At 40.3% G+C, this 23,087-nt stretch overlaps 1 protein-coding gene and 1 long non-coding RNA gene across 3 annotated transcripts in view; both read right to left on the bottom strand.

The window, feature by feature from the left end:
- Positions 1 to 1,507: 1,507 nt before the first annotated feature.
- Positions 1,508 to 23,087, bottom strand: part of PRKAR2B (protein kinase cAMP-dependent type II regulatory subunit beta) — a 90,882-nt gene continuing 69,302 nt past the window's right edge. Inside the window, exons 5-11 of one of the 2 annotated variants that reach the window (XM_006732199.3) lie at positions 17,993 to 18,099; positions 14,718 to 14,871; positions 9,955 to 10,056; positions 8,132 to 8,206; positions 5,784 to 5,849; positions 5,519 to 5,657; positions 1,508 to 3,515 (exon numbers count right to left, since the gene is read on the bottom strand). In XM_006732199.3, coding sequence (XP_006732262.2) covers positions 3,382 to 3,515; positions 5,519 to 5,657; positions 5,784 to 5,849; positions 8,132 to 8,206; positions 9,955 to 10,056; positions 14,718 to 14,871; positions 17,993 to 18,099 — 777 coding nt within the window. In that variant the 3' untranslated portion in view covers positions 1,508 to 3,381. The remainder of the gene's footprint in view (positions 3,516 to 5,518; positions 5,658 to 5,783; positions 5,850 to 8,131; positions 8,207 to 9,954; positions 10,057 to 14,717; positions 14,872 to 17,992; positions 18,100 to 23,087) is intronic. The other variant, XM_081800712.1, reaches the window with a different exon arrangement.
- Positions 11,464 to 14,708, bottom strand: LOC145716603 (uncharacterized). The gene is made up of 2 exons (XR_014139417.1): positions 14,170 to 14,708; positions 11,464 to 13,377 (listed from the first exon to the last, which is right to left on the bottom strand). It is a non-coding gene; the product is annotated as an uncharacterized LOC145716603 (long non-coding RNA).

Below are 23,087 nucleotides of genomic sequence, written 5' to 3'. Positions count from 1 at the left end.
TATCCTGGAGCAGGTAGTGTTGTCTCAACTCCTATTCCTATTTGTTTTGGTCAGAACAAAATTCTTTCTGATATTCAACATCAGGCCGCACTTCACACTCTTAATTTCAGAAGCCAGCATTCCTTGTTATTCTATTTCTCCCTTATGCGTGAACAATTCCATTTCTCCCTTTGGTATTAACATTTTATTCAGATACTAGAATTCCTTGTTCGGTTATTTAACAAAGCCATGGCTTATCCAGATGTATTACTTACCCCTCTGGGCTTACACATGACGTTTTCTTTAAGAATGCCATATAGGTCGTGCCATTTGCAACGACATGGATGGAACTGAGGGTATTATGCCAAGCCAAATAAGTCAGAAAAAGACAACTGTCATACGATCTCACTCATAGGTGGAATTTAAGAAACAAACAGAGGCTCATAGGGGATGAGAGGAAAAAATAAAACAAGATGAAATCGGAGAGTGAGGCAAATCATAAGAGACTCTTGATCATGGGAAACAAACTGAGGGTTGCTGGAGGGGTGGGGCTGGAGGGACGGGGTAACTGGGTGATGGACATTAAGGAGGATACGGGATGTAATGAGCACTGGGTGTTATATGAGACTGATGAATCACTGACCTCTACCTCTGAAACCAATAATATGTTAATTGAATTTAAATAATTTTTAAAAAAGAATACCATAGGTCATGTAGTCCTTGTTATAAATATAACATTGCTTGAGAAAATTAGGAAAACTAGATCAGTATCTTCAAGATGCTTTAGAAAGGAAACGGACTTGGCACTTAATGGGACATATTTCAATCAAATCCAGAGTCCCTTGCTTCATGTCCCATGCCTCCCATGCAAGAAATCCCCTGCAGCATTTCTACACATTTTAAATGGTCTGCTAGTTTCTAACAGTAAGCCAAGCATGCTCACCCAACTTGTGTTGCAGATAGTGTTTGTTACGATATAGGCAGCAAGCCCTAGTTCATAGTGACATGCAGAACACACACACGCAAACATCACTATATAAAACAAGAAGCACTTGTGTTAATAGAAGGTTCTTCCAGAATAATTCATAGCTACACGGAGTGTATCCTTGAATGACACTTCAGTGGAGGATCTTCCAAGAGTAAAGAATCTTGGTTTGTGATTGAATGATGACATCCAAACCCACAGGTCAAATGTGAGGTGTTTTAATTAGATGCTTCCACATGTAAATTCCCTAGTTAGTCACACTTCTTTGGTGAACCTACACGGCCAAGTTAGTCTGCAGCATACCACAATTGTTTAGATCACATATGACTAACAGTTAAAATCTGTAAATCCCTATTGCCATAAAGTACTATACTCTCTTGTTGCATTAGGCCCAGGAGGGAGGGGCGGGGGCAGCAGCTTTCACATGTACCCCCCGTCTGTCCTGCTTCTCACATAGTACAATATGCACCGTCCAAATCCCAAGACAGAAACAAGTGAAACAAAACAAAACAAAACCAAAAACAAACAAAAAAACCCCCAAACTTCATTAAAAACATTTTATTATAAAAGTGTGCTTTATTATAAGGTAAATTTAAATATAACCAACAATACTGAAAATAATGTAACTGGCATTTACAGCCTTGGTCAGAGTTCTTTATTAAACAGGCATTTGTTTGCTACTCCATGAATAGTTAATAATCAGCTTATGCAACAAGGTATCTTGAAAAAGTGGATAAAGAATACAGAATGATGAGCCAGGAATCTGGGGGTTCTTTGTGGTTTTTTTCTTTTTTAACAGACCTGGTTTTTAAAATGAAATCTGAAATAGAAAACAAGTCATCTTCATGTCGTAAGCTCTCTTCCTACAAGAAAGTTTGCAAAATTGTTAAACAGTGTTCTAAAATGTGGTTAAGTTATACTTTACATAATTTTTATATGTACATTATTTGATGAACACATTTTTAACCATATTTTCATTATATATGTAAGACCATAAACGTTCTCTAATAACATCACACTGTAAGAGCCACAGAATATTTTTACCCAGGTTTGTATTTCTTTAAAACCTGTTTCCCAAAATGCAACAGCTCATTTAAAAGTGAACAACTGGTTAGAACTAACCTCTCCAGACACTGGGGTCATGTGGGCCTAGAAATCATGTTAAGAATAATACTGCTTTTGGTTGAATGTAATTCATCTCATGTGGCAGAATAATAAGCATATTATCAATGAAAATCTATTCAGTTAAGTTCATCCTGCACTTTTGAGTCTACATTAACACAAATGGCAAGGCCTAATGGTACATTTGGATGGAGCAGAAATTCCTTTTATCTTTATATATGGTTTTGCTCATAAAAATTTATTTCTACCACCTTAAAGGAAACCCATGGGAGCAGATGTCTGCAAAGGATCATATTATGTACACCTAGTGAAGAACAGAGAAATATCCTGTGGGCATGTTGATAAGGACCCCAACATATTTTTGATATAGGAGAGGTCTTTTTTTTCCCTTTTCTTTCTGTTCTTTCTTTCTCTTTCTTTATTTTTTTTGCATATGTAAGATCTCCGACTTCTAGAAGACAAATTTAAATAGCATTTAAAAAAACTACTTGTGACATTACATGTTGAACTCAAACTTTTAAAGAGTACAGAGAACTACAAAATGGAAAAAGGAAGCAGATATATGCTTTATGAGGAAACTGTGTCAATGATCTCTCATTCAAAAAAGACTCTTCCCTATTATCATAATGACTACACTGCCTGTCCTTAAAACCACTGGAGTACGGAGGTTACTGACATTATGCCAAAGAAGTCAGAATGTACTTTATTGCAAAAATAGAAAAGGTTTGAAAATTGCATATGATGTGTTCTACCATTTCACCGTAGTCCAAGGCCAGCACATAACTTATCAAGCCAGAAAAACTTGAGAAAACAAAAATGATTAAAACTGTACTTACTATATATAGTGAGTTGTAAAAAGAATGTGATGCAAGGCTGTCCAGCATGAGTCACTGCCAGGGTCCCTTTTCATGGGCACACTCACTAACACAGCAATCCGGGGAAGTCCAAATGAACACATATCACCCAAGGCAGCATCCTTTAATTATCTTCTTACATACAGATACTTTCAGTATATTACAATCATCTGAATAAACCTTTCACTCAAATCATAATTTTGTGGAGTACAAAGTCATTTCATCAGTATGTCAGTATTTTTTTGACCTACTCTTTAGAAAGTGATGGTAAAGCCTATTGAGTATTAAATCACTACTCTGTTTACGGATACATTGTAAATGTAAAAAAAGGAAAAAAACCTGAAATCACAGAAAATGCTTGGCATCTACACAAACACATTCTCAGTGGACTAACCACTACTGTGTAATTTTGTCACTATGGGTCTTGTCCATACTTTTGCTTCATGCAGTGGGTTCAACAATATCCATGTTAGTTCCAAACAGAGCAACTAATTGTTCTTCATAGGTGGCAATGTTCCTTTTCATAATTTCCATGCAAGGTCCCAAAAGCCTTTCAAACGCCTGCACATCCATAGCTAAGAAGAGGGGAGAATAAAAGAAAAACAAATTTAACATTCTTTGCAAATCTGAAAAATTCCAAAGTCACTTACAATGCCCATTCTACAGGTGTCAATAATACAATGGTATTTTTAGATATTTATCAAATGCAAGAAAAGGGCATAAGGATAAAAATGATCCATCTCAGAAAGTAAACAGCCAGTGTTCCCTTGATAATCTTGATTGTGCAATGCTAGGTCAGGTGGGAGGCTCCTGGTCTACGGTAAGAAAAAAATGAAGGGCTGTTACGGCAAGGCCTTGGAATTTTAAAAAATAAATTAGTTTTGATGTCACCACCTCAATAATATGAACTCCTTCAAGGTGGCAAGGGATTTTTTCCTCTACTGTTTTCCCTTCTCAGGGTTTACAATGCTGTGCTGTAAAGACCCAGTGTTACCTTTTGTAACGTTTACTGGTTTATCCTATTGTCTAGTCAATTCAACGTGGCGACCAAAATGCTTTTGTCCACTTCTAACTATATGCTGTCTGTCACTTTCCCTGCCTGTCTCCTGCATTTTTAAGAACTCAATCTGTAATACACACGTGGAAAATATCACACACTCTACCACAGAAACCCAAATTAAAAAAAAAATTTTTTTTTTTTTGCCTCTCAAATTTGCAAAGGTGCAAAAGACAATGTTCTCAAGAACTGAGGAAGTGGACGTTCCTGTATAGCGCGTAAATTAGTACAGAACAAGAGAGCTGGCTGTATACCTCGAACGCCATAAAAAGAAAGCGTACTCCTGAGAACACTGCTAAGGAAAAATCCTACATGTGGGAAAAGAGTATGTGCACACAGACCCAAAAACTCTCCCCCACCCCCAAAATATTTGCCAGTGGGAAATGACTGAATAACTTATAATGCATATGTTTACCTCATACAACACTACAATTTGATCAAATGAGAAATAAAATGAGCAAGTGCCTATGAAGCTACAGTGAATGAAAAAAAAAGCAGTTGACAAAACTTTAAAACAGAAAACCCATGCAAATAGAGAAAGATGAGAAGGAATTCGAACAGGATCACGGTGGGGGTGGTCATGGTGGTGGTCATGGCATGGGCAACTCTGAGTTTTTCCTACCCTTTCTGTATTTCTCAGATTTTCCTTAATGTGAATAAATTTGTTATAGAAAAAAACTAACGCGGTTTCACTCACTTCACCTTCACTCTTCCTCCTTCCTGTCTGTACTCAGGAAAATTACCTGTCAGTTTCTACCTACCTTCTCTTTCATCCACGTGTAACACCTGATTAATATCACACGTACTGAAAGCCTTTTAAAAAGCGACTTCTCTAAGAAGTGAATTCTGAAGATGCCTGCAGGTCTGAGAACACAGAGTGGCTAATTACTGCAGAATCGATTTTCTTACAGGGTCCTCTACACGGACCCCTCCTGGGTTCCACTTCTCACTATTCAAGCGGGTTCTTTCTCCTAGGTCAGGTCTCAGATGCACAGAGAGGTGTTCCAGCTGTAGGAGGCATTTGTTTTTTTTGTTTTTTTTTTTTTGTAGGAGGCATTTGTGACGCCGCATCATTAACAGCTGGACAACAAAGAAAACCGTCCTGCGTTGGACAAACCTGACCCTCCTTTCCGTAGGTCTAGGAGGAGGAAGCGTTCACACAGACCTTCAGGCTTTGCCCACAGACCCTGATGAACACTATAAAAATACTGTTCTGGCTGGCTTTTCTTTGGGGAACACAAACTTTACTTGAGAGATGAGACCTAAAACTCCATACTCGGAATTCTTTACTAAAACAAGACGTTCTCTCACGCCCATATGGAAGAACAAAATAGGTATGGGGAAAAAAACAGGCTCCCACAAACGGATTCTATAATGCCATGAATCTTGACCTTGTTCTCCTTTGTGGGAACCGTAAAACTTGGGGACCCAGTGCAATCATCAGTACAGCCCCATGAACACATGGAATGCAGGCATCCCAACTGCAAGCAGGAGAGGCATGTCCACCACTGTGACTCCTACCTAAACATTTGACGGTCCCGATGGCGTGCGCAGAAGCTGCCCGAGGTTTGTTAGTGACCAGAGCCAGCTCTCCAAAGTACTGTCCCCGAGAACACCGAGCGATTTCCACGGCGCCATTCTCTTCCACTTCTGATTTACCCTGACAAGGTAAGGAAGAGTGTGAGCCTTGACTCAGCTCATGAAGACTCTGTTAACCTGAGGGTGAGCATCAGAAAGCCTGTTGCTCTATGGCTAACATGAATTTTTAGGACTTGCCAACACTCACCTTCCTTTTCATAGTGATTTTCACTTCACCCGATTCTACGATGAAAAAAGAATCCGCCAAATCTCCCTGTAAGAAGGAAACAAAAACAGTGGGGGGAAATGCAGATTTCTCTGACAGCAATCCTTCTTGCCTCTCGTAGCCCTGAGATGAACCCAGCTCCGTTGTACAGATGATCTGCCCGAAAAGCCAGGGCCCAGAGGAACAAACTATCTCACCGTCTACACTGAGAGACCATGATCAACAATTCTTGAATAAGGAGCTCATTTGTAAAATTATCTGAAATAATAAACTCTCTCCCGTGGCACTTCTTGCTAAACTAGCCAAGGAGATACGGCAAATACGGAGGTGAGAATTTGGCCCCAACTCCAGCCTGGATGACAATGTCCACAGTCAGAGATGGCAGGGCTGTGTCCCAGCACCTCCTGCTCCACCAGCCAATCCCGTGCTCCCCGAGAAGTGCTCAGATGCGCACCCTGTGTCATCCTCTGATAACCATCGGCATGGTGGCCCGAAGAGGAGAAACTCTCAAGGAGGAGAAAACCACCAGACTTATCAGGAGGCAGTTCATGGGGGCCCTGACCCTGACATTTGTACTGATGCTCCACTCCACCTCGGGGCCTCAAAAAGGCTCCTGAAAGTGTTGCCATTTCTAATTACATCCCTGATTTCCCTTCTTGGGTGAACTCTGCCTTGATTTCCAATGACGCCTCCTGAATTAAATAGTGCAGTATTCATGACAGCAAATACTGACTTTACTGAGCCTCTCAAAGTGATTCTAGAGAAACTTGGGAATTTCAAAACTCTTTAGTACATACAATCCAAGAAACACAGTATCAGAATACATCACACCAAAATGTGGAGTCTAGATTTATGTAACACAGATATTTATAAATGCTTAAAAGACGATACCTAAAAATACTTTCAATAAGCCCTAAGATTAATACATATACATAATCTCCTTTCTCTTATTTTGTATCTAAAAGCTTCCTATCAAATTTTCAAGTGTTTAAAATCATAATACATCTGTTGACTGCTGTGCAATTGTTTTTTCAGATTTTACTTTTAAATAATCTCTATGCCACTGTGGGGCTCGAACTCATAACCCCGAGATCAAGAGTCACTTCTACCCACCAAGTGAGCCAGGCGCCTGATAATTCTGTTTTCAAAGCGTGCTCTAAGTGCACGTAGAAGTGACAACACTCGGTCTGTCGGTTGGGCCATGTCGGATGGTAGGTGTGATGGTGTGTCCTGCAGCGACACCAGCAGGTACCAGGAGGAAGTGGGGCAAGGGCATGGGACCGCTGCATGACCACTGCGACTTACCAGGCATCTGCAATTATTTCAGAATAAAAGGCTAGAAAGAATCATGTTGAAAGTGCTCTGTGGCTGGTTATTTTTCAACTTCCATAGTAGAACCTCAGCCTTGTTCTCTAATTCGACTCCACTTCCTTCCAACCCCTGACTATAATCCTGTGCACAAGTGTGTACAGGAGAGAAAGACTTGTGATTTACTTGTGTGTTTGCCTTCTAACACAATTATTCTTGCCTCAGGCTCACAGACCTTGCATCTTATTCCACATGTATCAAAAGACAATACTTTTAGATTAAAATTACAATACAGCATAAATGTTGTGATATAAAAATCAGAGAACCTTAAAATCTGTTTAAATCATTCGCCCAGGGCTTAGAACTGTAACTAAGAAATACGGGCCCTATCATCCGTCTGCTTTATCTGTGAACTCTGACTGTCTTCATAAATCCTACTTCTTGGCAGCTCTGTCATAACCAAGGTGTGTATTCCTACCCATTGCAACTGGGATCTCAGAGAAGTATTAGGGGTGAAACAGCACGTTGGCCCCCATTTCGTGCCTGGAAGCTGATACAGTACATGGTACAGTGTGTTCCCTTCTTGATTAATTTTATCAGGGAGCAGCCCCAGGAGGCTTCCTCCTGAACTGATCATGCAAAACTCTGCAGAACTCCCGGCACAACTTCTGGGTCCATGTTATCTCAAGGAATGCGCTCGCCTGTTTTTTCTGATTGTCAATGACATCTTATTGTAGATACATTTAAATTTCATGTCATGTACAAGTAGAAAATTATCCAGAAATCCATCTGATGATTTAATACATATTCATCAGGAGTTAATTATATAAATAAAAATATTCAAATAGCTTAATGGCTGTAAAATAAACCACTTTTAAGAGGTCATTTGGTGGAAGTAATATTCATTTAATCCACCACTACATGCTAATTACAGACACAAATGAAAAATTTATCAAGATCGGCCTCGTGGAAGAAACTTTTGGAATATAACCCTAAGCTGAATTACCTAAAAAGCACTATACCTGAGCAATGATTTGTTCTCCATCGTTGTATACTTTGGTGCCTATCACATCTACCACTTTCAGGCGTTCAGAAACCTTCAGTGAAAAAAAGATATGATTAAACAGACTAAATTAAACAGACTAAACTTCTATTTCAGAAGTTAAAAATTGGTAGCCCAGAGGCCAAATAAGTAGAGCATGCGGGTTTGTGTATTAATTAAGTGCCAGCATTTTAAAATAGATTTCCCTCAGGAGAACCTGAATTCTCAGCTTCTCTTGAACAATCAGGAGCCTCAGCAACCCCCAGCCCACATGAATGGCACATAGCAACAACGGGCTGGGGTTTGACGACCGCTCTGGCGCCAAGTCTAGGTGACGCCCCACCCTGGCTTCCCCTGCTCCCTTACATTACACCTGCCTAACTCTGAAGGCATATGTACTTCCAACCCCTGATCTTTCATGTTAAAAGAGATGCCGCGAGACACAATCAGCTGCCTCATACGCATTCTGTAACGTGGCCAAAACCTCCACCAGGCGTGTACCGACAACCCAACAGAGAGAAATTTCAGGAGATGAATCAGTACTAATCCTGAGGCTTGTGGCCCAGATGCAGGGAGGTGGGGAAGGCAGGGGTGGAGGAGAGCTGGGACGCGCTAGGTTTGAGATGTCAATTAGCCCCGTGAGCGCAAATGTCAACCATGCGGTTGGATAAATGCGTCTGCTATTCGACAGAGGGACCTGGCCTGGCGATGGCCGTTTTAGGAGGCATCAGTGTATAAGCAGTGTTTAAAGCCAGGGCATTTGACAAGTTCACCAAGTGAGAAAGCATAGCCTGAAAACAGAAGAGACCCTGGAATGCCAGTCTGAAGAGGAAAGGAGAAGAGGGGTAAACGGCAAGGTTGACTGGGAAGGAAAAGACACACCGTGTTTCGACAAGCTCTCCCTGTAAAGGTGTAACTAGTTACTGCCCACATTTCTATCATTACTTCAGTCTACTTTTACATCTTTTAAGTTTTTACTTAAACCCCAGTCAGTTAACATACAGTATTATATTAGTTTTCAGGCAGACGATACAGGGATTCGTTACCTCCATACAACACCCGGTGCTCATCACACCAAGTCCCCCTGCCCTCCTTAATCCTCATCCCCTATTTCCCCATTCCCCCAACCCCTCCCCGCTGGTGACGATCAGTGTGTTCTCTAGAGTTGAGTCTGTTTCTTGGTTCGTCTCTGTCTTTACTTTCCCTCTGCTCATCTGTTTTGTTTCTTCAATTACACATGAGTGAAATCATAGGGTACTTGTCGTTCTCTGACTGACTTATTTCTCCCTTAGCATTATACTCTCCGGCTCCGTCTATGTCGTAAACGGCAAGATTTCATTCTTTCTTATGGTTGAGTAATATTCCTGTGTGTGTGTGTGTGTGTGTGTGTGTGTGTGTGTGTGTACACACACCTCTTCTTCATCCATTCATCAGTTGACGGACATGTGGGCTGTTTCCATAATTTGGTTGTGGTAGATAATGCTGCTATATAAACATCGGGACGTGTGTATCCCTTTGAATTAGTACTTTTGTATTCTTTGGGTAAATACCTATGAAGTCTGTTTTTAGATAAAGACCACATATAAATCTGTTCTAGACACTCACAGGAGTCCATGACTTGTAAAACAAAGCAAAACAGAACATCTGCAGCTACAGGTACTGAAAGAAATACCATGTTATACAAACACCATCACGTAATCTTTAAAAATAAAAATATTCAAAGAAACTTTCCTACAGAACTAAATATTCCAAACAGAACACCTTTTAAAGCAAAGTAAAACAAAAGCATAAACATATACTTACTTCCAACGATTTAAGGAATGGCAGTGACTCAATAAAGCTTTCATACATTTTTCTCTTTTTGGCATTATTTTTCACAATTATTCTCCTGAAGGTTACCCTGTCCTAAAGGCAGAATGGCAGATACAAAGACAGTTAAGAGGTAGATTTTATTAGGAAAAAAAGTTTGAAGAGAGAGTTTCATTTTAGTCCCAATAAGGAACAGTAACTGAAGATTTTGAAATAAAAGGTTAATATTTATACTTTTTTCAGATTTTTTTTAAATTTCTTCAGGCATAAAATATAGACCCACATAAAATATTACTTTCATTTTTTTTAAAAAAAGGAAACGATTTCCTTTTATTCAGAACTGGCCAACACATAATTGGGATAAACCCACAAGGTGGCGCTATTGCACCATTAAAAAAAGAGCACTAGCCCTGTCTTTGTTTTCCTCCAGCTTTATTGACATTGAACTGATCTATAACATTGTGTAAAAGTTTAAGGTATACAACGTGTTGCTTTGATACACTTACATATTGCGAAATGATTACCACAAAAGGGTTAGTTAATACTGGTATCACCTCACATAATTACCCTTTCTTTTTTGTAATGAGAACATTTGAGACTCCCTTTGCAACTTTCAAGTGTACAATACAATGTTAACGATAATTACCATGCTGTTCATTCAATCCCCAGAACTCATTCACCTTGTAAGTGGAAGTTTCCACCATCTCCCCATCTCTCCCACCCTCAGCCCCTGGAAGCCACCACTGCACTCCGTGTCTCTGAGTTCAGGCTAACACAAGTTCTTTTACTGTGGATGACAGCCCCAGGATATCCAAAATCAAGTCAGTGGAACATGACCAGCATTTTTTTAAACTGAGTTATAATGGACCTATAACATTATATTAGTTTCAGGTGTACAATATAATGATCTGGCATTCATATATATATTGAGAAATGATCACCACAGTAAGTCTGGTTCACACTCATCACCATACATAGTTACAAATTCTTTTTTTCTAGTGAGAACTTTTAAGATCTACACTCTTAGCAACTTTCAAATATAGCATGAACTACAGTGGCCGGGGTGGACAGGACATCACAGGTCTTACTTATTTTATAACTAGAAGTTGGTACCTTTTGACCCCCTTCACCCATGACCAGCATTTTTGTAAAAAATAAAGAATGGAAAATCTCAGCATGCACACCTTTTAGTAAAGTGTTGTTTAGTTATTTATTTCAGTTATACACAAGGACACATACATAAATAAATATAGTAATATACTGGTAAATATACTGGTTGTGAGGGGCGCCTGGGTGGCTCAGTTGGTTAAGCAACTGCCTTCGGCTCAGGTCATGATCCTGGAGTCCCTGGATCGAGTCCCGCATCAGGCTCCCTGCTCGGCGGGGAGTCTGCTTCTCCCTCTGACCCTCCCCACTCTCATGTGCTCCCTCTCATTCTCTGTCAAATAAATAAATAAAATCTTAAAAAAAAAAAAATACTGGTTGTGATATTTCCCAATGGAAATCTAAATGTGGGTTGCAGGAAAAAAAAATGCATGAAAAACACTGTTGAATTTTTTAATCATAAAGCAATTATGATAAGCTCTTGAAAAAATTATGTATGCTAGGTTGTCACATCCACATTACGTCAGAGTTTTTCTTTTTTAAAAAATGTGCATAGAGGAACTACAACTTTGTTGAATATCAAGAGTCAAATGCCAGTGTTTATCATTCTCAGGGTTCTCCAACATTCCTCTGTTTATACTACTTAACCTCAAAGATACAGAACTCAATTAGGAAACTAGGGAAAATTTTAAAGATAACAAACAGCTCAAAAAATGGTTTTCCTACAAACTTTATTTTGAAAAAATCCCTATAAGACATTATTTATAATGGTGCTTAGTTAAGATCTCCCAGAATTATGTTGGTTTGTCATATACTGATCAACAATTACACCACTTTAATATCCAATAAAACTGCGTTATGTTCATTAATTATTAAATTACTGTCTGACACAGTGAGGCTGAATTTAGCTGAACTGGTGGGATGGAGGAAAATGCCAGCATGGATGTAAGTCTCTAGGAAAGCAAACATCCCGTTCCCCAATTTAGTTTATTACAATTTGACAAGGGTTGTAATTTGGAGTTGTAATCCTAATAACTTTTTTAAAAGAGAAAAATGTGCAAGATAATTAGTAAAATTATTGAAATAATTTCCAAGCTTGGGTCTGCATCAGAATCAGCTATAGTATTAAAAAAACGGTTCTCAGACCCCAGACTTCAATGACTCGAACAACGTCTGCGTGTAGGGCTCACTGACCTATAGGTCATAAAAGCTCTCCAAGTGATTCTGATATATAATCAGGTTTGGGAACCGGCTTCAACACCATTTTATGGACAGAGTTTATTGCAAAACAGAGAAGACGAGAAATAGTTTAGTGATTAAAAATTAACCACAATGAGGTATTTGTCTCGGGAAAAATTGTGTTAGTGGCCCACCTCTTCACACCCACTGTGACATATAATTAAAATCCACAAAGTCCCATTTCAAATGTTTTCATCCTAGTCATTTCAATAATTGCCTTTCTGAACCATCGGCAGGTTCACGCTCATCAGTTAACCCTTAAGGCTAACAGTGACCGAGTACTATTTACAAAGTTAGACTAGTCTAACAAAGGACTTTTCTCTTGGGATCTGCTTATCTTTCTACCTGCATTTATATGACAGAGCTCCAATGTGCTGGCCTTAAAAGAAAAACATCTTTTCTACTTGACTTTCCCTGGAAAGGGGATAGTTCAGTAAGTGGCTCTTAAAAAACATATTTGAAGGATTAAGTGATAGGTTAATTCTAATTTTTAAAAAGTTCCTGCACTTAGGCACATACCCCAAGGTGATCATCACAAACTGCCCACCTGAATAACATGCATAGATAAGTAAAAATCTCTGAAAATGCTCAATCCTTCTTGATGGCTTAAGTACCACACACACTGGGAAATGCTGGGCCTTGGTACCCAGTTTAAGGTTTCTGCCAGGGCTGCAAATTATGAGTACTCAGAGGGGCCAACCTGCTACACATGTGCTCTTGTTCCAAGGATGTGTGGGAGGCAGCTTCCAGACTGCGCACCCCTCTGACCCTGGCTGGCAACCTCATCCGAATGACCGAACTTTTCAGCGAATGCCTTCCTTAATGAAACAGGTCACGGCGGACTCTAGATGGAGCCAACCACTCTGATAACTGGCAAACAGGTCCTATGGACCTAGCCCGGTCTGGTTTGGGGTTTCTTACTTTGCTGGCTTTGAGTATTCGAATCTTCAACAGTCCTTAAAACACGCCAGACCACGACGGATTTCTTCTCGTGTGAAACAATTCCAAATTTTCTTGTACAACTTAAAATGTGACTCATCACATTTTTACCACGGCAACAGTAACCGCCTGATTCTAATAAGAAGAAATGTATGGTATGTATGGTTTCTCTGAGCAAGAGATTTTTATCAGCTGAACCGACTTCAGAGTTAAATGGCTGAGTCGACAGGGAGTAACGGGTTACTTGTGTAAAGCTACATACGGTCCTTGGGACCCAGACTGCAAAGAGTCGTCCTATTCTCTCAACCTCTTCTCCTTCCACAAAAGGATTTTTGAGAGAACTAATCTAATAAATACATGTTGCAACTAGAGAGTGGGCCGTTTTCAACAATTTAAAAAGAAAATACAAGCACTGCAAATGTCCTAAAATCAGCACTGCTTAAAGTGTGCTCTGGGCAGAACAGCAATGGGGTCTCCTGGGAGCTTATGAGAAATGCAAATCATAAGCCTCATTCCAGATCCAGTGAATCAGGATCTGCGTTTTAACTATATTCCCAGGTGATCCGTAAGCACATCGGAGACCGCCTTCTAGAATCAGCTACTCGGCATCCTGATACCACGTATGAAAAGAATCTCCCTTCCCACCTCATCCAAATGTCTTCAAACCAACTTTTAAGTCTTGTAGAAATATCACCATTAACAAATTTATTTTAAAAGCCCAGGTCCCACCCCGGCAGGGTCTGATTAAATTGGTCTGTGGTGGAGCTTCAGCAAGAGGAATTTTTTTTTAACATTTCCACCCCCTCCCCCACCTTCAAGTAATTCTGATGTGCATCCAGGTGAGAAACAGAGGCATCAAGTATTTTGATGCTACCCAGCTGCTTTTCGAGGCAAAGCTGTTATCACTTTAAAGGACACCAAGAGAACCTGTTTATGGAGGCTTCTCAAACTCTAGCATGCATCCGAGTCACGTGGTGGGTTTGCTCAAGCGCAGATCGCTGCGCCCCATCTCCAGAGCTTCTGATTCGGTGGGCCCAAATCAGTAAGGGGGTGGGGCCAGAATCTGCATTTCCTGCAAAGTGCCCAGGTGATACAGGTGCTCCTGGTCAGGGGACCACACCTGGGGAAGCACAGATCATGTCATACCCCAGAAAGCTACCTAAGAAAACAGCGCTGGAGGCCTTGTTCAATTGTGTGGGTGGCTGGTTTTTAAGGGTGGGAAAAGAGGAGTATTTCAGATCTGAGTGTCTTTCCCAGGACGAGGAGGTTAAGCTCCTGACTTCCCTGGGAAAGAACATGAAGATTTAACCCAGCACCCAGAAGTGCAGCATCCAGTAGCTGCTTAATAAATACCCCAATGACCAAGGAGGATCGCAAAGAAATCCACCTACTAGAACCAGAAAACTCTACCTGCCTGGCTTCCGTCATAACAGTTTTCCTAAGTAACACTCGGGTGAAGTAGATCTCTCACTCACCAAACCCCACAGAGCACCAGGAGAAGTAGCGGTGATGGTAGCTGCTCGGGGCGTATTGTACATTAAGGCCAGTTCACCGAAACTCCCGCGGTTATCGTAATTCCCCACACACCTTCCGACACCATCGCATTTCACATAGATATCGAATGTTCCTCTGTTGGACAGATGGAAAGGAAGAGGTAAAAGTAACCCAAGGCAAATCTCATGACAAGAGTACATCATTTCAGAGAAGAGCTGTGTGCGACGAAATCTCCTTTCCAGCTTCCCGTTCTCCTCTGATGACAGGTGATAAAAGGACATCGATATGTGCCAGAGAAAACATCCGTGCCAGACAAGCAGGAAGAGGACATCAGCTAGACTGCGGTAAGGACCAGACATGTGCCTGCTGGGGGAAAATGAGACCGAACGATCAAAGTTTATAATAATAGAGCAAGTGATAAAATGAGACTCCAACCAAACAGAATATGCACGGACATCCTTCTCAAGAAGCTGACTGCAATCATCTCTGAGTGTAAGAACAGTGAAGGATGTTTTAGGAGTTTTTGTGTCTAGAGAGAACACGTATTACTCTTGAAATCAGAAGAAAATAACTTTTTTTTAAAAGAACAGAGCTCTAACAACTTGGTCAGCCCTACTATACAGCACTTACAAGGCTCTTGTATCATCTAAGGAAGGGCCGGCAGAGCAAGGCCCCCGGACTGGCTGCCTGCTTTCATGAATAAAGTTTTACCACACAAACACACGGGTTTGCCTGCGCCTTCTTGATGGCTCATGTGTACGAACCACAGCAGCAGAGCTGAGCAGCTGAGACCACATGGCCTCACAGCCTAAAGAGTTTGCTCTTCACATCATCCGGGGCTTTACTGCAGACCGACCCCCAACCTAGAGCAAAATGTAGAAATTCAGACTGAATATCTGGTCCTGGTCTTTTTGAAGGTCTTTTTATTTTGTGCTTATCTTTTATTTGGGTTCATGTTCTAAGCAAGCAGCCCACCATCTGCCTGGAGCTGTCCTACGCATTTCATAGACCCCGTATCTACAGAACTACATTCTTCCTGCGGACGACAGTCTCCCCATACACTGTGTTTTATCAGAGAACATGGCTTCAGGTCTTGCTGAAACACCTGGGAGCACAGACAGCAGGAATTCTTTGGCTTTATTCTCTTGGCTAAACTCCTAACAAAGACAAAAAAGGGAGAGCTTTTAAGATTAGGAAAAGGAGGGCGCCTGGGTGGCTCAGTTGGTTAAGCGACTGCCTTCGGCTCAGGTCATGATCCTGGAGTCCCGGGATCGAGTCCCGCATCGGGCTCCCTGCTCGGCAGGGAGTCTGCTTCTCCCTCTGACCCTCCTCCCTCTCATGCTCTCTGTCTCTCATTCTCTCTCTCTCTCAAAAAAAAAAAAAAAAAAATCTAAGATTAGGAAAAGGATTATGAATGGTAAAGATAAAACAAAAGCAAAAAACACAAGATACATTAACGAATAAGAGAATAACTGGCTTGACGTTCATAGATAGAAGGGCTTTTCAAGGATACCTTCTAGAATGGGTTTCATGACTATTTTTCAAGTTCAGACTAATTCTTCTATTAACACTATTTACACTTTAGCACCAAAACCATTTTATACATTTTCTACTTGGAACAGAATAAAGTACGACAAATGTGCTGATGAGAAGTAAAATGAGCCTCCAGTCCAGCTGCCAGCACGTGGTCTGAAGCCTGTACCCCTTCTCATACACATTTCTTCCCGATAATGTGAAGCGTGGGGCAGAGTGGAGCCACGGAAAGACCACGAACAGTGGCCAGGAGACCCGGATGCCAGGCTGGCTGACCTTCGCTGACTGCTGTCACTTCCGTGTGCCTGGGAGTTTTCATCTGTCAAGGGGGTGATTAGGATCTAAGCGAACCGGGAAACGTAATGGAGTTTTTAACCATATTTCAGTTTGCCATATACCCTACAGTTAAACACAGTGTAACAGCTGAGTGCATTTCTGAGGTGTTTCCCTGATGAAAGCTGTTAAGGATATGAAAATCAAGACTTTAATTTATACGTGGAATAAGTGGGTCTGTTCTAAAATCAGAGAGCTCAGCCCAGCCCTCAATGACAGCTCTACAGGTCAGCACAGCATTAAGACGAGGAAACGGGGGAGTCAGTGAGAGTCCTCCACGCGGAGAGCGTGCATGACTGCTGATACGGGACAGATGCCAACCACAGAGCCACGTCAAGAAATGAGGCTGTGCAGACAGATGGGGTGTGATTTTCCACAAGGCTCTGAGCTGAGCACAATTCTACCCAGAGAAGCAAATGCAACCCAATGAATCTGGCCAGGCTGGGAGATGACCTGTGTGGCCCCCCAAACGGGAGGGGCACTTCAGCATCACTTTACCAAAGTGAGGAAATATAGCCTCCATTCAGACTGCTCCCCCAGTACAGTCAGGGCTCTTACCTAAGTATTGCTTCAAGCACGCTCTTCTTTCGATGGACTCTGAGAAACAAACTGAGGGTTTTAGAGGGGAGGTGGGTGGGAGGATGGGTTAGCCTGGTGATGGGTGTTAAAGAGGGCACGTTCTGCATGGAGCACTGGGTGTTATATGAAAACAATGAACCATGGAACACTACATCAAAAACTAATGATGAAATGTATGGTGATTAACATAATGAAAAATTTTTTAAAAAAGCATGCTCTTCTATGACAAAGTAAAGATGTTTTCTGAAATTGCATTTTCAATATGAATGCCCACCTTCTCATTTAAATAAAATAATCTCTCTATGGTGTTTTAAAATAACTTCTCTATGTTTTTAATGCACAAGAATGCATAAACAACTTCTGGAAAGAACATAAACTACCCTCTCTACCATGTGCATGTTTTAGTTTATCATTAATAAAAAAAGAACAGATTGAGTTATATGATTCAACACCCCAGATGCTGTGCTCTGCCTCCCTCCTAAGTGTAACAGGCGTCTTCTCAAGCCAAAGTTAATAAGTGAGGCAGCACACAGTAAATGACTGAGATTTATAGATTTAACTAAGCAAAATCATCCATTCTTCTATAAACTAGGCTTCTTTTCATGATCTAATATGGTTTCACCACACGTATTCACAGCAGGCTTCCAGGGCGTATTATGGAGTAACAAGAATAAAGAGGTAACAGCCACTATCAAATATTAAAGAGGTAACAGCAACTATCCAATATTAATTTGCCAGTCGTTATAAGAACCGCTGAGAATTTATATGGAAGGGTCATTACATTTCAGCAGTGAGGTTACGCAAAACTTACCTATCGATCACGTAGAAGTTGTCACCATCATCGCCTTGATCAATTACATGCTCCCCTTCTTTGACCAGTTTTTCAAACATGGCATCTAACACTTGAGACATCTGCTCCTATTTTTTAAAAAAGAAAAGATACAATCCTTATGTTTGTCTACAATATTTTCCTTTAACTAACCGTAATCGGCTTTATATTTCTGTGAACCAGCTTGAAGAAACAGAAGTATCATCACTGCCATTAAATCTTGTCAAAAAAAGAAAAAATACACAGCACAGTTGTTCTCATCACCTAACAAATGAGAGGATTATGTATTTCCTTTCAAATTCAGTACCTGAATGAAAGTAATTATAATTAGCTATTTCAGAATATTTCAGCACAACGATCACCACTGTAATATATTGAAAAACGAACCACCAAACACCATATACCTTATACATGAAATAGAACCTTGGCAACTAAAATGACCAGGTTCATAAAGAACGACTGCAAATGCCTTTTAAAGATTGTTTTTAAAACTTCCCTATGTTTAGTCATCACTAGAACTAAATACTTAGTGAATTCAAATTCTGGCTCCAATCCTGTTTGGTTTTAGCACCAAAAACAAAAAAAACAGAACAGAAAAACAACATAGGCAAATCCAAAATTGACTATGGCAAATTTGTTATCACTGTTCTTTACCACTATAGTTCTCTTCAAGAAGCAACCATTTACCTCCGTAGGACAGATTTATTAACACTGAAGCCAGAAATGTCAAACCTATTCTTCAACAACTACCTAACTACATAAAATTTTTATTCTGCTAACATGTGGTTGACAAGGCTTAAGGATAAACGTCAGCTAGTGAGAATAAACTAGAAGGTGAAGAAATCTTTCCTCAGAACAAATACAGGAAAAATTCAAAGACCCTCAAACAGACAAAAGGGTTTAGTGTTTCTCAAACTGGGTTTTGTGGAACCCAGGGACTTTGTGGAAGTGCTTCAGTGATTGATTCTGTAAACCGTTGATTTAACTGCCTCCTCAAAGTGTATCTGAGCCATTAAATATTGAAACTAATGGAAACCAAGGTGCTCAGATGAATTATATATACATAATTCTTTCGTGAGGTTAAATTTCTCATAAAATTAACTATGGTTAAGTGAACAATTCAGGGGCCACAAAGTTGTGCAACCACCACTTCTTAGTTTTCATCACCCCAAAAAGAAGCCCTGTGCCCACTAAGCAGTCACTTCGCTATTCTCCCCTCACTGGCCCCTGGCAACACCTACCTGTTTTCTATCTCTATGGATTCCCCTAATCTGGATATTTCCTACAAGGCAATCATACAACGTGACCTGTTGCTTCTGCCTTATTTCACTCAGCATAAGGTTTTCGAGGTTCATCCTTGTTCTGGATATATCCTACTTTATTCCTCTTTTATGGATGAATAATATTCCACTGTAAATATACCACAATTTGTTTATCCATTCATCCGTCAATGGACACTTGGATTGTTTCGCTTTTGGCTACTGTGAATAGTGGGGCTACTGAACATTCATATTCAAGTATTTGTTTGAATATTTATGTCAATTCTTCTGGGTTATACCAAGGAGTGGAACTACTAAGTCATATGGTAATTCTGGAACTTTTTGAGCAACTGCCAAGCTGTTTTCCACAGTGCCTAAACCATTTTCTTTCCCACAAGCAAAGTACTAGGGTTCCAATTTCTCCACATCCTCGCCAACACTTGTTATTTTCCCTTCTTAAAAAAAAAAAATTATACCCACCTTAGTAGTGCTGGGCTGGTATTTGTGGTTTCAGGATTGGCATCTCCCTAATGACTAGCTATGTTGAGAATATCTGCATGTGCTTATTGGTCATTTGTATATCTTTTTTGGAGAAATGTCTATTCAAGTATTTTGCCTAATTTTAAGTTGGGTTGTTATTTTGTTATTGAGTTGTAAGAGTTCTTTATATATTTTTGGATATTTGGCCATTATATATATATGATTTGCAACTATTTTCTCCCATTCGGTAGAATGTCTTTCACTTTTTTCAATAATGTCCTTAATTAATGCACACATTTTTAAAATTTTTTATGAAGTTCAATTTCTTTCTTTTCTTTTCATATTCTTGTTTTTGGAGTCCACCTAAGAATCCACTGCTAAATAAATCCAAGGTCATGAAGACTTACCCTTGTGTTTTGTTCTAAGAGTTTTTATAGTTTGGGAGCTTACATTTAGGTCTTGGATCCATTTTGAGTTAATTTTTGTGTACAGTGTAAAGGAGGGGTCCAACTTGGTTCCTGTGTGTGTGGGATATCCAGTTGTCCCAGCACCATTTGTTGAAGGGACTATTCTTTCCCCATTGAATGGTCTTGGCACTCTCATCAAAAATCAAATGGGTATCAAATCAAATGTATAAATCAAATGTATAGGTTTGTTTCTAGACTCTCAATTCTATTCCACTGTTCTATGTGTCTATCCAGGCCAGTAACACATTGTTTTTATTCCTGGAGCTCTGTAGTGCAGTTTTTTTTTAAGATTTATTTATTTATTTTAGAGAGAAAGGGGGAAGGGGCAGAGGGAGAGAGAGAATCTCAAGCAGACTCCCCGTTGAGCATGAAGCCTGACATGGGGCTCGATCTCACAACCCTGAGATCATGACCTGAGCTAAAACCAAGAGCTGGATGCTTAACCATCTGAGCCACCCAAGGTGCCCCTGTAGCAAAAGTTTTGAAATTGGCAAGTGTGAGTCCTCCAACTTTGCTCTTCTTTTGCAATATTATTTTGATGATGTGGGCCCTCCTTGGTTATATATACGAATTTAATAAATGATACAAAAGCAAAATGTTAATGCGTTTGCCTCGTTTAGCTTTATAACACATAAATGTTACCAATTTAAACTTTTATAAAATCATACTACCACAAATAATTTTTGTAAAGCTTTTTTATTTTTTATTTGACAGAGAGAGAGAGCAGAAGCACAGGGAGCGGCAGGCAGAGGGAGAAGCAGGCTCCCCGCTCAGCAGGGAGCCCGCTGCGGGGCTGGATCCCAGGACCCTGGGACCATGACCTGAGCTGAAAGCAGACGCTTAACCGACTGAGCCACCTAGGCACCTCCCTGACACAAATAATTTTTAAAAAGAATACAGAACCTCTACAAATACAGATATATTGCTAAGTAAAAAGAAGAATGGGGCAGGACACTATGGAGAGTTTGCTGTCACTGAAATTTAAAAACAACAACATACTGCTCTGTACAAAGCATAACCCTGGAAAAATACCCATGAGAATGCTCAAAACATGTGTGGCTCCTGAGAAGCCGGGGTGCGAGGGAGATTTTCTCTCCCTAACTACTCTTCTGTTCTTTTTGGATTTTCATAAATCGTGTACACACACAGACTTAGAACTTTTAATTAAAAAACCTGAGCTCTCCATCTGAACAGAGAACATACTACTGCATCTTCCCGTGGGCTAAGCAAAGCTTTTGGAGGAACATGGGGGTGGGTCCTGCAGGAAGGGGTTTTCGTCCCCTCCCTCGGTCCCTGTGTGAGCTCTGACACCTACTTGTGAAACAGGAAGCCCTGCGGAAGATGAAGCCAGTGTGGCAATGCCGTCTGGATGTGCGGCTAATTGGCCCCACGGGGACCATTTTACCCAAATGAGTTCATCAACCAGGCAGCATATGGTCACCTATCAAAATTATGAAGTTTGATTAAATGGTTTACTAATATTTTGTTGCACTATTTATATTCCAACTCTTTTAGTCCAGATGGAGAGAGAATATCAGCATTATTGATTAGCTCTTTCTCTAAATGTCAAATGGAGAAAAAACAAAAATGAAATACACTGCTCTAGTAAATTTTTTTGTTGTCTTGGTATTTAGCTGCATTTTAAAACATTATAAAGCTTAGGAATTCACACATGATATATAAAAAAAGTAATTCCTGGTAAAATACAGAACAATCATTTCTTCTAGAACTTCTCACTGTGACAGGTGTCTGTTCTAATCAATCAAAATGTAATTTCCCCATAATTATGCACAGAGTGAAAAGAACTTAGGAAATATTTAATATGCAGAGGCTTATCCCAATGACTGACAACTACAGTAGGAAATCCACATCTTATTCTACAGAAAGCAAATTCGAGCTCGATGAAAGGTCTCTAACTTCAAAAACAACTATTTACTCTCCATTAATGAAAGAACCTACCATGGAGCATAGGAAAATTATTTCAGTTTGCCTCAAATTAGAAATATTTCAGAAGAAAAATGGCCTACTGAGTCGAGCATTAAAATATTCATGAAAAGGATATCTTCAAAGAGATTAATAATTATAAATGCTGTGCTCAAACATAGGAATATACAGCCCTCCCAGGAAAAATATTCAGAGGCCTAGGAGGTGCCAGATTTCCAAGCTAAACAATGACTTCAGGGAATTCAGATGGGATAGTACGTAAAAGGCCAAGATCATTCTCCTTTCTAGTTAGTATTTACTGCTTCTCTTCCTCCTCCAAATTCTCCCGTTTCAGAAAAAGGTACCAGCTCGTGTTCATTCCAGCGAGACAGTGGGAGTCATCCTAGACCCTTTCCAACAGGTCACAAATCGGTCGGTCCCTAAGTGCCAACTTCTGCTAATCCTGAATATTTTATGAAACCGTCCCCCTGTCCCCTTCCCTAAGCCTATTTCCCGCCCTTCTACCTTCCATCCTGCCACTGCAGTGACCTCAGACACATTTGATTGTTCATTTCTCTGCTTAAAATGTTTCAATGGTGGGGCGCCTGGGTGGCTCAGTTGTTAAGCATCTGCCTTCGGCTCAGGTCATGATCCCAGGGTGCTGGGATCGAGCCCCGCATCGGGCTCCCTGCTCCGCAGGAAGCCCGCTTCTCCCTCTCCCACTCTCCCTGCTTGTGTTCCCTCTCTCACTGTGTCTCTGTCAAGTGAATAAGTAAAATCTTAAAAAATAAATAAATTAAAGAATTAAAGTCATTCTTCTTGGAGCTCACTGATTACTTGACCTAATTTGTATTAATTTCTTTCTAAGCCTGGTGCACATCTGTCAGCCAAGGATTTATTTTAATTGCACTTGGGGAGTTACACTCTTTCTTATTCCACACTTTCCTC

The sequence above is a fragment of the Leptonychotes weddellii genome, chromosome 12, assembly GCF_054177405.1.
Source record: "Leptonychotes weddellii isolate Sample4059 chromosome 12, ASM5417740v2, whole genome shotgun sequence".
NCBI lineage: Eukaryota > Metazoa > Chordata > Mammalia > Carnivora > Phocidae > Leptonychotes > Leptonychotes weddellii.
The sequence above is the reverse complement of the archived record's forward strand: the minus strand, read 5'-3'. Positions and strand labels throughout refer to the sequence as shown.